The sequence below is a fragment of the Salpingoeca rosetta genome (assembly GCF_000188695.1).
Source record: "Salpingoeca rosetta unplaced genomic scaffold supercont1.14, whole genome shotgun sequence".
Classification (NCBI taxonomy): Eukaryota; class Choanoflagellata; order Craspedida; family Salpingoecidae; genus Salpingoeca; species Salpingoeca rosetta.
In genome coordinates this window covers 542859-557478 of record NW_004754920.1, presented here as the reverse complement: position 1 = coordinate 557478, position 14620 = coordinate 542859, and the positions used below count along the sequence as shown (strand labels likewise).

At 56.7% G+C, this 14620-nt stretch overlaps 4 protein-coding genes across 4 annotated transcripts in view; 3 read left to right on the top strand and 1 right to left on the bottom strand.

Annotated features, from left to right (window-relative positions):
• Positions 1-7071, top strand: part of PTSG_06227 (uncharacterized protein) — an 18995-nt gene extending 11924 nt beyond the window's left edge. The window contains exons 13-23 of the mRNA XM_004993059.1: positions 317-369; positions 470-570; positions 780-903; positions 1046-1220; positions 1446-1558; positions 1740-1842; positions 2037-2152; positions 2316-2461; positions 2654-2783; positions 3061-3177; positions 3463-7071. Of these exons, the coding sequence (XP_004993116.1) occupies positions 317-369; positions 470-570; positions 780-903; positions 1046-1220; positions 1446-1558; positions 1740-1842; positions 2037-2152; positions 2316-2461; positions 2654-2783; positions 3061-3177; positions 3463-6999 (4715 nt within the window). The 3' untranslated portion in view covers positions 7000-7071. The remainder of the gene's footprint in view (positions 1-316; positions 370-469; positions 571-779; positions 904-1045; positions 1221-1445; positions 1559-1739; positions 1843-2036; positions 2153-2315; positions 2462-2653; positions 2784-3060; positions 3178-3462) is intronic.
• Positions 7072-7212: 141 nt separating this feature from the next.
• PTSG_06226 (uncharacterized protein) lies at positions 7213-8144 on the top strand. Its single transcript, XM_004993058.1, has one exon. It carries the CDS (start codon positions 7475-7477, stop codon positions 8090-8092), a length of 618 nt encoding a protein of 205 aa, XP_004993115.1. The 5' UTR covers positions 7213-7474; the 3' UTR covers positions 8093-8144.
• Positions 8145-8373: 229 nt separating this feature from the next.
• PTSG_06225 (uncharacterized protein) lies at positions 8374-12753 on the bottom strand. Its single transcript, XM_004993057.1, has 12 exons — positions 12576-12753; positions 12198-12351; positions 11751-11899; positions 11527-11608; positions 11222-11268; positions 10951-11040; positions 10633-10734; positions 10097-10316; positions 9824-9927; positions 9387-9502; positions 9063-9132; positions 8374-8864 (listed from the first exon to the last, which is right to left on the bottom strand). The coding sequence occupies exons 1-12, from the start codon at positions 12720-12722 to the stop codon at positions 8640-8642; spliced, it is 1506 nt and encodes a 501-aa protein (XP_004993114.1). The 5' UTR covers positions 12723-12753; the 3' UTR covers positions 8374-8639.
• Positions 12754-13134: 381 nt separating this feature from the next.
• Positions 13135-14420, top strand: PTSG_06224 (uncharacterized protein; the record flags this gene model as incomplete). The annotated part of the gene is made up of 5 exons (XM_004993056.1): positions 13135-13358; positions 13483-13552; positions 13658-14050; positions 14170-14225; positions 14378-14420. 5 exons carry the CDS (start codon positions 13135-13137, stop codon positions 14418-14420), a joined length of 786 nt encoding a protein of 261 aa, XP_004993113.1.
• Between the last annotated feature and the right edge of the window lie 200 nt (positions 14421-14620).

Below are 14620 nucleotides of genomic sequence, written 5' to 3'. Positions count from 1 at the left end.
TGTGTGTGTGTCGTGTGTGTGTGTGTGTGTGTGTGTGTGTGTGTGTTCGTGTGTTTCGTGTGTGTGTGTGTGTGTTCGTGTGTTTCTGTGTGTGTGTTCGTGTGTTTCTGTGTTGGCGTTTGTGGACATGTGTGTGTGTTTCTGTGTTGGCGTTTGTGGACATGTGTGTGTGTTTCTGTGTTGGCGTTTGTGCACACGCGTGTGTGTGTGTGCGTGTTGTGCACCCGTGCGTGTTGTGATGGTATTACGGTTGCACAATGGAACGTGCAATTGCGTGCATTCCGCTCACGATCTGTCCTGGCTCGTTCTCACCCAGATGAAGTGACTGGAGAAATCATCCACATTGACTACAACATTTGCTTCGATAAAGTTCGTACATGTCTCGAACTGAAATAACATGCTTGAAGTCGCGTTCAGGGCTGCTTCAACCTCACCCCTCCCGTCGCATCACGCTGGCTGTTGCGCACAGGGTCTCAAGCTGCGCGTGCCGGAGAAAGTTCCCTTTCGCCTTACGCAGAATTTCCTGCACGCACTTGGCCCAGGCGGTGTCAGCAGCGGCTTCAAGCAAACGTGAGCCAACCTTGTATTTTGGTGTTGGCTCGTGTTTGTAGGAAGGACTGAATGTCAACTTTTATGCTTGTTTGTTTGTGTGTTTGTTTGTTTGTTTGTTTGTTTGTTTGTTTGTTTGCTTGTTTGTTTGTTGTTTGTTTGTGTTGTTTGTGTTGTTTTGTCTCACACACTGACTGTCTCACTCAACGATGCCGACGACATCATTGCAGATGCGAGCACGTGCTGTCGCTGCTTCACGGCCACCGCGAAATCCTTCTCACACTCCTGGAGGCGTTTGTGTACGATCCCCTCGTCGACTGGACAAAGGACATTGAAGGAGCTGCAGAACAGAAGGTCAGTGTGCATGTGTGTGTGTGTGTGTGCGTGTGTGTGTGTGTGTACTTGTATCAGCACACGTGCTCGCTCGTGTTGTTTTCATTCACGTGAGAAAATAGCTCTCACGTCTCCTGTTTCACCCCGATGTGCTTTCCACCAGGCCATGGAGCGCAACATCGGGCACAATCTCCTGGCTGCACGCGTGGCGGAGTTGCGTACACGCATTCTCACCAGCCGCCGCCAGCTTGCAAAAGCACTGCACGACTTTGAGTCTGTGTTTGCACACGCGGCCGTCGTCTTCTCTTCGTTGCACAGCGCTATCGACACGGCCACACGTATGGTAGCTGTGTGTGTGTGTGTGTAGCGTGTGTGTGTGTGTGTATGTGTAGGGTGTGTGTGTATGTGTAGCGTGTGTGTGTGTGTGTGTAGCTTGTGTGTGTGTAGCTTGTGTGTAGCTTGTGTGTGTGTGTGTGTTCTCGCGGGAATATCACTTGGTGCTTTATGTTGACTCATCCCTCCTCCTCCCCTTTGGTTGACTTCGCCTCTGCACTTCCACGCAGAGCTGATGGAAGAGCAAGCAGCGCTGCGGTCTCTCGCTCAGCAGCCCGATGCACACGACATTCTCCACTCCCTGGTGGCCGTCTACCAGCGAGAGCAAGACGGTGTCACTCAGGTGCGGCAAATGTTTGCGCTCGTGCGCACACGTGTGCATGGTTTGGTTGGTGGTGGGGCCACTCGTGGTGGGTGTGGTATTCAATGATGCATGGTCCCTTGTGCAGACACGTACACACGCATTTACACTCACAAATGCACACATGCACATTCATGCACATGTCAAAACACACACTCTTCAGGTTCATGCGAGCGCATCGAAGCTGCGCAAGTGGTTGGCGTCGTGCCAGCGATGGCACAAGCAGCATGAGGCCGCGTTTGAGACAATACAGTCACAGAAACTTGGTACGTGCCAGCATTAAGGGTCTTCACGACCAGCACCACGCTTTTTGCCCTCAGCATATGGTTCACGCTCACTTTGTGTGTCCGTGTTCATCAGCAACAGCAGCAGCAGCACCACCACCATCATCATCCTTCTAACATAACCATTCTTGTTCATCATCGTGCTCACCATTCATGTTCATGGTGTTGCCTTACAGCCGAGGCGTTTGCGGTGCTGCTTGATCCGGCCGCTGCCACGGCCGCCGTGAGTGCAGCCGCCACACGACCAAACAAACAGGCACTGCAATATCTCGAGGCATACGGAAAGCACGAGGTGTGTGGATGTGCGTGTGCGAAGCAAAGCGTTTGATTAGACATGTGCGATGTCTGCCACAATTACAGCAAGACACCCACATGCGTGCACGCACACACACACACATACACACACGATTCTCACTCGCTGCCATACTCGGTTTGCCTGCCTCAAACGTGACCAGCTTGCGCATGAGTTTGAAGCGGCCAGTGCTCGCCTGCGGGAAGCCCAAGAGCGGCGCCACCAGCTGCTTACAACATGTGCTCGCGCCCTCAGCCGCTATCTCGATATTGCCCGCTCCTCCTCTCCAAACCTCGTCCAGCGCAGCATGTACGTGCCGTGCTTGTGTTTGTGTGCTTGTGTATGTGTGCTTGTGTTTTGTGTTTGTGTGTGCATGTGTGTGCGTTTATGTTTGTGTGTCTGTGTCAATCTGCTTGTGTACTGCACACGGTCTAGCAGTCTGAACTCCCTGTCATCAGTGTCTCTAATCGCCACATGTGCTGGTGCGCATGGCCACTGCAGGCACTACCACTGGATCCGGCTGCTGCAGCGCGTGCTCGAGGCTGGCGGTGATCAGAGCACATGTGCGGCTGTGATGGAGGAGGCAGATGCCCTCAATAGACCAACGCCACAGGCGCAGGCAATTGCTCAGGTCCGTGAGATGTCGTATTGTTTGTGCGGTTCTGTTTTGTTTATGAGATGACTGATGCTTGGAGCGATTCGTGCGTGTGCGATTGTCTTTCCTCCACTGTTCACACACATATGCACACACACACACAACACAACACAACACATATCCACGACTGCTGTCCTCCTTGTGTCTACCCTCTACTCACGCTCGCCGGCGCATCTACCTGTATCATTTCATGCATCACTTTGCACATCTGCTGTACGCGGTGCCGTTCTTCCCTCTCACTTCACATGCACAGGCTGAGCACGGCCTGGCTGATGCCGCACGTGCTTTGGAGGCGACGGAATCCCAGCTGATTTCGCACGCAGCAGATCCGCTCGGCCAGCTCTCGAAGAAGCTGCACGACAGGCTCAACGTGGGTGGTTGATCGCATGTCGCTCGCGTATGTGGCAGCTGGGGAAAACCGTTGACCACCTCGTTCATTTCCTCTTGTCTCAGTTCAGATGGTTTGACTTGATTCATGTGAAACACACACTCACACACGCACACTCACTCACACACACACACTCACTCACTCACTCACCTCACTCACTCACTCATTTACACACACACACACACACACTCACGCACCAACGCACTCATGCACTCATTTACACACACACACACACACACTCTCTCTCTCTCTCTCGGCTCAATGCAGGTGTTTGGGAATGTTGTGCGGACGGACAAGTTGGGCAAAACGACGCTCGAGTGCGCAGTCTTGCGAATCATGACGCAATATCTGCAAGACATTCAAGAGGGGGATGCATTTAGCGCACTTTCCATCATGGGTGATGACGCGCCGGATGCGGAGCAAAGTGGTGGCTCGGTCCTGTCCTCCATGGCACTGCTTCTGCACACAATTGCAGCGCGTCGGCCCACCGCATCACCTGCCCCCCGTGGCGACGACAAGCATGGCCATGCCAGTGGTGCCAACGACGGCGACGGCGAAAAGGATGATGCTGGATTCACCTGTGCTGACTCAGGCGCAAGCGGTCCGCTTGCCTATTCCTTCTCAGTTGCTGAAGAGGCTGCATTGCTGCAAGGCGCCTCAGCAACAGCAGCAACTGGCAGCTGTGCCGATGACGCTGTGGCCGTGCAGTGCACACCACTTGTGCGGATGTTTGCGGTGCTGGCTGCGCTGCACGGTGCTCGCCGTCGCGCCCGCCAGGCGGTGGCGTCGCTGCTGGCGATTGTGCAGAGCGACAAGGACAGCTTCGTTCGGCGGGAACTGGGGGGTCTGCTGCTGCACATCGGCGACCTGACCGTGGTTGGTCGTATGCTGCAGCGCGCCATGACGCAGCACCAGCATCATCGCAAGCGTGGTGGCGGTGGTAAGACAGCAGAGGATGACTGCACCACAAGCGTCAGGGAAGCGAACAGCCACCTTCAGCTCATCCTCACACGCGTGCAAGAGACACTGAGTGGCTTCAGCGGCGAAGATGCGACAACAGACAGCACATCAGCCGCAGGTGAAGGCAGCAAGGATGAGCAGCAGCAGCGACAGCAGCAGCAACAGCAGAAGCAACAACCGCCCCAGCAGCAAGCGGAGCCGCTTGCAAGGTGCAAGCGTGTGCTGCGTGATGTCATGGCGTGTGCCGACGGTGTCGTGACTGCACTGCTCAAGTTGCAGCAGAGCGTGGATGTCAACGACAAGAAGTGGCCGTTTGCATGGGCCAGCGTTGTGCCTCACATCGGCGCAAGCCGCAGCGTAACAGCGGGCGAGCAAGCCCGCTTGCTCACGTCGACAGCCGGCGTGTGGATGCAGCTCTCCTTGCTACAGCAGGTGGTGCAAGCGTGCCACACGCTGTGCTCCAGCTTCTGGGAACCAGACCATGCTGTGCGTGATTCGACAGTGGGCAGGCAGGGCGGTAGAAGTGCACACATGAGCAGCACAACTGCCAGCGGGGCCATTCGCGCGTTGGACTGCGCTGTGGACGAGTGCGTGTGTGTGCCCGTGGAGCGGATGTTTCTTCCACCGCGTGCCATCACGTCGTTTGTAGAGGCGTTTATGTGCGGGCGGCTGTGTGCTGTGGGCTTTGATGGGCACCAGCACGCGTCGAAGCGGTGGATCTCGGGTGCTCCTGCTCCCGCCCTGCACGAGCTGGTGCATGAAGGGGTGCAGCAGTGCGTGGGCAACGGCACGGCGCGCACGGATCGCATCGACGAATACGAGCGCGATGTCACCGCGCTGGTGCACAAGAACGCGCGCGTCCTGCAATGTGCGCGCACGCACGCTCGCCTGGATGTTTGCCGCAAGCAGCTGCAGGCGGTGCGCGAAACATTGCACGCGTTCCGCTGGTTGTATGCGGCTGAGCTGGAAACCACCACTGAAGCGACAACAGCAGCAACAGCAACGGCAGCACAGGGTGGTAGCGTGACGGTATTGCGTGGTCCGCACCGCGATGGCGGCGGTGGCGGCGGTGTGTTGATGCTGCGGCGGGCGGTACAGGAGTTGATGGATCTGGCAAGCAGCGTGATCAAGACCAACGAGGCGGTGGAGGCTGCTGATGCGGATATGCAGCAGCGGGAGAAGGCGGCGCGCGACTACCTGGCGTGGGGCGCAGGCAACAGCGAGGACACGACTGCACTGCTGCACACGTACAATACGGAGGTGCACGGGCGAAGGGAGGCGGCACGCAAGCTGGCGGGCCACGCGGCGCTGCTGGGCGGCGTTGCCAACGCGCTGTCGCACTTTGAGATGTACCGCTTGCGCACGCAGTGGCGGGAGGAGCTGCACACCACGTGCATGCGGCTTGTGGGCGCGTACAGTACGGCCGTTGCCAGCAGGAAGCGCGCGCAACACGACGCCGCTCAGCTTGAGGCACGGCTGCCGCCTGGCCTGAAGGCGTTTGCGCCGAACGGGCACGTGACGGAGGAGTGGCAACAGCGCCGCGTGCGCGAGCTGCCAGACCTGCTGCGTAGCGCCCAGCGGGAGCTGATGCAAGCTGCAGGGGACGTAGCTCCACAGCAGCAGGCGCTGTCGGGTGCTCTGGCCCGAGCCAAGGGCGGCGTGGGGGAGCTGAGAGCTGTGCTGTCGTCTGTTGGCCCACTGCTTCGCCAGGTGTCGCGGGCTGGGGACTCGGCCGCCCAGCACCTGCTAACGTCTGCGGACGCGTGGCAGGCGGAGATGGACGAGGTGCTGCAGGCTGCAGCGGCGCTGGCCACTGTCAGCATCGCGCCTGTTGTTGACGGGGTCGTGGGCGAGGCAGGAGGGCATGCGCCCGTGGCGAGCGCTGGCGGCAAGGAGCGGCAGCTGCCACAGCTGTTGCTGCTGCAATTGGAGCGCATCAGGAAGGAGGAAGGACCAGCAAGGGACATGGGGAAGGGTGGCAGCAAGGCCAGGGCAAAGACGCGGCTGGAGCAGCGGCACACCAGTGACATCGATGACGAAGACAAGGGCGACAGCCCGCTGGTTGTTCGGCTGCTGTTTGACGAGACGCATGCGCGCATCGGCAACAAAGTTGTGGCGGCCGCCCACTTGCATGATCGCATCCTTGAGCTGCAAACGGCGGCTGGGGGTGAAGGCGGCTCCAGCGAGCAGACGCCCGACGTTGGTGGTGCTGGTGGTGCTGGTGATGGTGGTGATGGTGGTGAAGGTGGTGGTCATGGGTATGGGGATGGTGATGGTGATGGTGCTGGTGATAGTGGTCGTGCTGTTCATTCGGCGTCGGCGTCTCAGACCCAAGCAGGAGCGCCACCACAGCAGGGGCAAATCGACCGGGAAGTAGCGCTGCAGTTGCCGCAGCAAGCGAGAGGGCGGACCGGCGCGTCTTCGGTGTCCCTGCTGTTTGAGCGAAACGCCATGCCCACGCGCACGCGCACGCCAAGCACTGGACGGCGCAGCCGAAGTAGTAGCGTGGGCCGCCCTCGCTCGGCCAGCGGCACACAGGAGCGGGAAGGCAATGACGAGATGGCGGGGGATCAGCGCCAGCCCCACCAGCAGCAACAACAACAGCAGCAACAGCCACACCGAAAACAGCACCACCACCAGCAGCAACAGCAGCAACGCAAGCGGAAGAAGAACACGTATGCGGTGCAAGTGTGGCAGAAGGTGAAGGAAAAGCTGGAGCACAAGGATGGCGCGGAGGCTGGGTGTGTGCTCACGGCTGCTGAGCATGTGTCGCTATTGTTGAAGGCTGCTACGGCCAAGGACAACCTCGCCACCATCTTTGAGGGCTGGACGTCCTGGATATAGCTTCTGTTGTGTGTGAATGTGCGTGTGTGTGAATGCGTGTACGTGTGTGTGCGTGTGTGAATGCGTGCGTGTGTGAATGCGTGCGTGTGTGAATGCGTGCGTGTGCGTGTGCGTGTGGAAGGAGTGAATGAAGACCTTCAAGGCGGAAAACATGTATCGACTGAAGTCAGTTGGGATGAGTCATCACGATTGCTTCTGAGTTGCGCTTTTCCACGCAACCAACACAAACACACAACCAACTCAACGAACCAACCATATCTCACACACGACAAGCACAGCACTAAGTCAAAGTCGCACACACGTCCACACGTACGCAAGTCGCACGACAAGAAGACGAGGCAAAGGCAAAGCAGCCAAGCGCCGACTTGAGAGCGTCGATAGACACACACATAGAAGAAGAAGAAAACAACAACAACAAGAGCAACAGCCGACCACGTCGTTCATACCGGACTTTCTGTTTGGGAACCCCGTCGCCATGGGAGCCGTGGAGAGCAGGCCGCCGCCGGGCTACGTCATGCAGCGGTTCGAGGTGGGCCAGCGCGTCCAGTACAAGAGCGAGCACGGGTTCAACTTGCAGGGCCACATTGTGAGCAAAGGCGTGGATGGCCGCGGCATCGAGGTGTATGGCTTCCACCAAGATCAGGGGACAGGCAAGCTGCGCCACGCATACCCGTGGCAGCTCACGCCAATGGGGCCACCGCCCACCTCCATGGCGCCGCCGCCGCCACCGCCGGCATCGTACAGCTACCCACAACAGCCAGCAGGACCGCCACCACCGCACGCCTACCCGCCCCAGGGCTATCCACAACATCCGCAGCAACAGCCGCCGCAGGGAGGCGCGTACTATCCTCCACCACCACCGCAGCACCAGCAGCCGCCACAGCAACAGGGTGGCTACCCACAGAGCTATCCGCCACAGGGCTACCCGCAAGGCTACCCGCCGCAGGGACCGCCACCTGCGTATCCACAGCAACAGCAAGCGCCATATGGTGCACCACCACCACCACAAGCGCCCGGACAGGGGTACCCGCAGCAGCAGGGACAGGCGCCTCCAGCGTACAGCAGCTCCGCCCCTCCACCTGGGAAGATGTGAAGATGCAGAGAAGAAGGTGACGGGACGGGGGAAGGGTCTTGCACGATGGGTGTGTGTGTGTGTGTGTGGGGGGGGGGGGTGGGATGAGCCATGATGAGTGAGCGAGTGTGGTAGCAGTATGCTAAACCTCCCACTTTCATTCTCGCGCGTTTTTGTGAGCGAGACAAGACCCGCCCGCGGTCAGTCAGACTCGCCGTGTGTGGTTTCAAACCATCCCTGTTGCACACGGATTCCCCCAATCGCCCGCCCTTTCTGTTTTGTTGTTGTTGTTGTTGTTGTTGTTGTTGTTGTTGCTGTTGCCCCTTTTCATGCGTGCGCGACCATGTTGTTGATCCTCATTGATTCTTCACACCCATTAGACACGTTATCATCATGCCACCACCAGAAACAGTGTGCATGTGTGCAGTTTGTGTGTGTGTGTGACACGTCAAAGCATGGGTGTACTTCAAAGGGAGAGAGAGCACACATGGAGTTGAAGGGAGCCAGACTCAGATACGCATGCAGAGAGGGAGAGATTGTGTGTGTGTGTGTGTGTGTGTGCGTGCGGTCAGCCATCAAGCCACTTTGCAATCTGGGCGCGGTGGTAGTTGCGTGCCCACGTGATGTCCCACGTGTCCTGCGGGTTTGTGAAGAAGAGGTCGATGTGGTGTGCGCCGTGGGGCAGGATGATGGCGGTGATGCTGTCGCTGATGTTGTGTTTGACGCCGCCGGAGGACCAAGGGTCCAGCAGTCCGTTGGAGAACACAATGTTGGACGCAGCAGGCAGCGCATTCTGAAATGTGGCGCGCGAGCGTGAGGGTTGGTGTGTTGGTGTGTTGGGGGGAGCGAGTGAGTGAGTGAGCGAGTGAGTGTGTGAGTGAGTGAGTGATTGAGAGAGTGTGTGTGTTTAGAAGGGGGTTGGAAATTTCAAAATCAACGAGCGAGGCACCCACAAACACGCCATCTTCGCCCGCCGCGTGCTGGGACGCACCAGGCCACCGTATTTGACCGCCATCCAGTCCTCGCGTGGCACAATTCCATACTTGGTGCGGCAATGGTCCCTAGTCACACACATGTGTGCAAGATGCATACACATGTGCAGTATGTTCACACAAACACACACACACACACACGCACATACACACACACACACACACGCACACGCACACACATACACACACACACACATACACACACGCCTCGTGAGTCGAGTGACAGTGTGTGTGTGTGTGTGGGGGGGGGTGTTTGTGGACCACGTTCTAGCGACACCATTCTGCCGTCTTCATCTCCGCATCGCATGCGCAGGTCATCGCACCTAACAAACGCCATGTCCTGCGGCTGTGCCCAGAACATGTCTGTTGTTCCGTTGAGCGAGAAGTACGTCTCTTGCGGCATCAGCTCCGTGCACCACTGGTAGTCCCAGATTCCATCCTGTCGTGTGTTGTGCGTGTGTGCATGTGCGTGTGGGTGTGCGACGCAGTTGAACACACGTGTGCGTGCGTGTGTATGATCGTGCATATGTGCGTGCATATTGGCGCGTGTGTGAGCGGATGCATTTTAAGGAGCAGCACGCAGTGCGCATACACACAAGCGAAGGGACGTTCAAGCTTTCATCCACGTAAACACACACGCACACAAGCAAAGGAGCGTACAATCACGCAGATTCATAGACACACAGACACATACACACACACGGATGCAGACACAGACATACATTCATACACACACACACACAGACATTGCGCACAGCACCTGCTCGACGTGCTTCTGGTCTGGGATATCGAAGCAGGTGAGGTCTTGTGTTGCGTTTGCATACACGGCTGCGCCGTCACGGAGGGCGGAAAGCAGAGCATCGCCTGATGGTGGTGGGTATGTCACGTTGAAGCAAGATGCAGTGAAGATTGAGACTGCAATGCAAGAGGGTCATTCAATCGTTCACACGCACACACGCACACACGCACACACGCACACACGTTCACACGCACACGCACACGCACACGCACACACGCACACATATTCACCCACCCTTCAAGTCCTTCTTCGCCAGTGGTTTGCACGCCGCGACCACAGGATAGGCCGGCAGCTTGGGCCCGCCGCCCGTGAGGTAGTTGCTCGGGTAAGGATAGTTGCCCATGGCGAGCGTGTCGATGGAGAGGAGCAGAAACATGGCCAGACGCCACGTGTCATCCTCTGACGTCACGGGCGAGCACGTGCGGAACAGCGTGGACAGCGATTTGCGGCCAGACTAGCACCATTCATGTGTGTGTTTTGTGTGGATGTGTGAGTATGAGAGTGTGTGTGAGTGTGGGAGTGTGTGAGTGAGTGTGTGAGTGTATGTGTGTGTGTGTGTGTTGTGGTGTGGTGTTAGAAACATAAGGGCACGGTGAAGCACAGAGCCGTTCGTGCAGAAGAAACAAAATCGTACCTTCACCAGTACGCCCCATGATACAGAACGAACATGGTAACGCGCACAAACAACCAAGCAAGCAAACTTAGCTCAGCTCAGCTCAGCACAGCACGGCAAACTACAGTCCAACACCACGACCAACACCACGACCGACCTCTGTCTTTCCACGTGAAAAGAGCTCCTTCCACGCGTTGCGCATGTTGTTCTCGCACGCGGGCGCAGCGCCGGCAGCGGGCGTGGCGTCACGCGTCACCACCTGTTCACGATGAAGGCGAGGGGAGAGGGGAGCGGATGCATGGTGGACGAGAGAAGACCGTGGATGAGAGGGATGCAATGGAAACACAACGTGCACATGTACATAGAGGTGCACACAGGTGAACTCACATACACAGGTACAGATACACACACACAGACACAGACACAGACAGACACACGCACACACACATAAACGAGAGCAGGCAAGCGAGCGGACCTGCCAGTAGCCGTTGCTGTCGAATGGCGGGGTCATACCGGGGAACGCGAGAATTGGAGCAGAGGCCGCGATGGCGCCGTCAAATGTTTGCTGCACATGCGCCGTATTATCCAGGGGGCGGTGGTAATGACGATGGTGATGAGGATTCGCAGTGGTTGCATCCAAGCACAGTGTGTCAGGGAATGCAACACGAAACAACACACACACATACACACATCACACACGCACACACACACATGCATAGCCGCCATGGGCTCGTGCTTCAACTCACGGGATACTTCATGCGCAGCCACGCAGCAAGCATGCCACCATATGATCCTGGTAAGTGCGGCGCGTGAGTGCAAGAAGTAGACAAGCAGACGACAGGACACCGCGCACAGCACACACACACACACACACACACGCACGCACGCACACGCACGCACACACACGCACGCACGCACGCACACGCACGCACACGCACGCACACGCACACACACACACACACACACACACACACACACACACACACACACACACACACACGCACGCACGCACGCAAACACATACACACACACACACATACACGATACACACCTCCAAAGACGATGGTCTTGCTGGATTCACAGTTGCGGTCGCGCTTCAAGTGATACAGGAGATGGGCATAGTCCGCCATGGCCTGATGATGCAATTGGCAAGCAATCGCAGGCGGATATGCACACTTGTGTGACCATCAATCCGAAGGCAATGTAGCTGATGTGCTGTGGGTGCTCTCAGCAGCACCCAGCTGCGACAACTCTAACCAAGTGTGAGGGGTTCACCTGATCGTGTGTGAGGTACTTGTACTGGTGCTCACTGGGCCCGCTGGCGCCCGGTGTCAGCTGTGTCTTGCCATAGAAGCGATGCTCGGCAAATACCAGCAGCGCGCGGAACATGGGGGCGCTCTCCCACATCAGCCCGGTGTGGTTGACTGCACATTTGCACACGTGTGCGTGGATGTGTGTGTTGTGTGTGTTGTGTGTGTACGTGCATGTGAGGGTGGCAGGTCCAAAGAAGACATAACAGCATCAATCCAACCGTGGCACAAACCCTGTCTTACAAACACACAAACAAACACACGCACGCACGCACACACACACGCACGCACATGCACACACACACACGCACACACACCCACCCACACACGCACACATGCACACACACACACACACAAACCCACACAAACACACAAACACACACAAACAAACATACAGTATGTACGCGCGCACCGTAGAGCTCGACGTCGCCTTCGTTGCCCGCGTAGAAGAAGATGGGGCCAGGGTTTGTCTTGTCCCAGTACTGGTCACAGATGAACACGCGCTGCTGGAAGGTAAGTGGCTCCTCCGCCGTGCCAGATGGTCGCCACTGGAAGTGATCCGTCGTCTGCCAGGCCAAAATAAACGTCATACCATACGATTCGGTTCACATACATTGAGCGCATAAGCGCAGAGAGTGCATGAGCACAGAGAGTGCATGAGCGCAGAGGGAGCTGGGCGACGCAGCAACAACACACGCCGCCGCTTCCACTCAAGGTGACAAACATTCGATTCCTCCCGCCTGCCTGCCTGAAACAAAAAACAAAAAAAAGAACATCACAGCCACTTTACCTGGTTGTACCATGTGAGGGTACAATTTGCAGTGGTGGGTGTTGGCCCATCGCCAAACGGCCCACTCGCTGCAGCTGCTGCCCCAGCGCCAACAGCAGCAGCCAGTGCCGCTAGCACCACCACAGCAAACATCCTGCTCATCATCATCGTCCGCAACGAAGCGAAATTTGGTGGAAAATGCCATCAAATCTTCCGAACTTCGACTGTTATTTTTGTTGTTTTGCGTTGGTTGTGATAGTGCCCGACACACGAAATGGTAGGGTTTTATTTTTCTCGTTTGTGGTTGGATTTGAGTCGTGTGCAGGCTGCGCGGCAGCACCACGCCGGCCTTGCACATGCATCTGCGCTGGTTTGGGGTGCAAGGGTGACGCACACGCCCCAAGCAACCGCTGTCAAGTTGCATCTTTCGTGCAAATCGTCGGCAAAATAGAGGAAATTTCAACCACCATCATCGACGATGGGCGATGATGTTTTTGTGCCTCTAATTTCGAGGTGTTGAGCGACGATGAAAGGATGAAGGCGAGCTGCCACCAACTCACCAAAGCGGGCACGACAAGACATGCCCAAGCCGGTAACCAAGAAGCACCTGACTCCTCAGGAGATCATGGAGATATGTGCGTGCCTGAGGAACATGAGGGGTCAGGGAACCCTGACAGAGAAGGAAACGCTTCTGGTTTTGCATGTGTACATGCAGTTGAAATTGGCACACTTGGAGAACCGGAGGAAGTCCAAGGGCAAGCGCTCGAATGGCCAGGTCGATGAACGTGCTGCTAAGCAGTTGGGGTATGTTGACACTCTTTTGTTAGTGTGCAAGCTGACGTGTTTGCATGTGTCAACTGTGACATAGATGATTCATTCGCATGGCCGACCTCACTTCACTCTTTTACCTCGGTCTGGAACAACACAGGGTTGGCCTCAGCACTGTGCGTCGGAAGTATGCAATGCTCAACAAGCTGTTGCAAGAGCACGGCATAGATGTGAGTTGAGGAGATGTACCTGCTGTGGTCAACTCATACACCAGCGTGCTGTTTGTCTTAGATCTGTTCATGTTGGCTCATATTCCATGTGCTTCGTGTCTGCAGGGCCTTAAGACACTTTCTGTTGAGAACCGCCGTGGGAAGGCGACACAGCTGCCGACACGTGTGCCCACGACAAAACGTGTGCTCAGGCAGGTTCGCGATCACGTGCGCATGCAGAGAGAAGGTGGACACCGCATCACGGCCGTACAGGTGCTTGACTTCCTACGCAAGCACAGACATGTGGACGTACGACCTTCGTTTGCTGGCGATGGTGACGACGAACTGGACAGGGCGGCGGCTCTGCGGGCAGTGCAGCGGTTTCTTCGTCGTGCGGGCTACCTTCGCGGCAACAAGCACGTTGTTCAAGAGAACCCGAGGCACAAGCAGCTGCTGGCGAAGTATCTGAAGGAGTTTGATGCAAACAGGAGGTTGCCACCTGACGAGCGCCTCAGAGAGGTGTGTGTGTGTGTGTGTGTGTGTGTGTGTGTGTGTGTGCCCATGCTGCTGTGTTGTCGATGTTTCTTCGCATGTGCAATGTTCCCTTTTCGTGTCTCACGTGGCTCAATTGCCTGTAGGTGTATCTCGATGAATCATACATTGACAGGAACTACAACAGGAACAGAGACTCCCTGTATGACCCCAACGACGGTCAAGACATGCACAGTCATCGCAAGATCAAGCGGGGTCGGCGCTACTGCTTTGCCCTCGCAGTTCAGGGCCCGGATCCGCGCGTGTGCACCGTCAGTGACCGCAACGACCGCGCCCTCGCCGGTCCTGTTCCAGGCACGAGCTGGATCTTCGACCCTGGCAGCGCACTGCAGCGTGAGCGGCGACAACAACGACAACAACAACAACAACAACAACAACAACAACAACAACAACAACAACAACAACAACAACAACAACAACAACAACAACAACAACAACAACAACAACAACAACAACAACAACAACAACAACAACAACAACAACAACAACAACAGCAGCAGCAGCAGCAGCAACAGCAGCAGCAGCAGCAGCAGCAGC

Excerpts from the sequence above, each read along its gene's own strand:
- PTSG_06226 (XM_004993058.1), top strand. The coding sequence starts at position 7,475 with ATGGGAGCCGTGGAGAGCAGGCCGCCGCCGGGCTACGTCATGCAGCGG.
- PTSG_06225 (XM_004993057.1), bottom strand. The coding sequence starts at position 12,722 with ATGATGATGAGCAGGATGTTTGCTGTGGTGGTGCTAGCGGCACTGGCT. Across the intron at positions 11,269-11,526 it reads CAAGACCATCGTCTTTGGAG|GATCATATGGTGGCATGCTT; the intron begins GTGTGTATCGTG and ends CGCACTTACCAG. Across the intron at positions 9,133-9,386 it reads CAGGACATGGCGTTTGTTAG|GGACCATTGCCGCACCAAGT; the intron begins GTGCGATGACCT and ends GTGTGTGACTAG.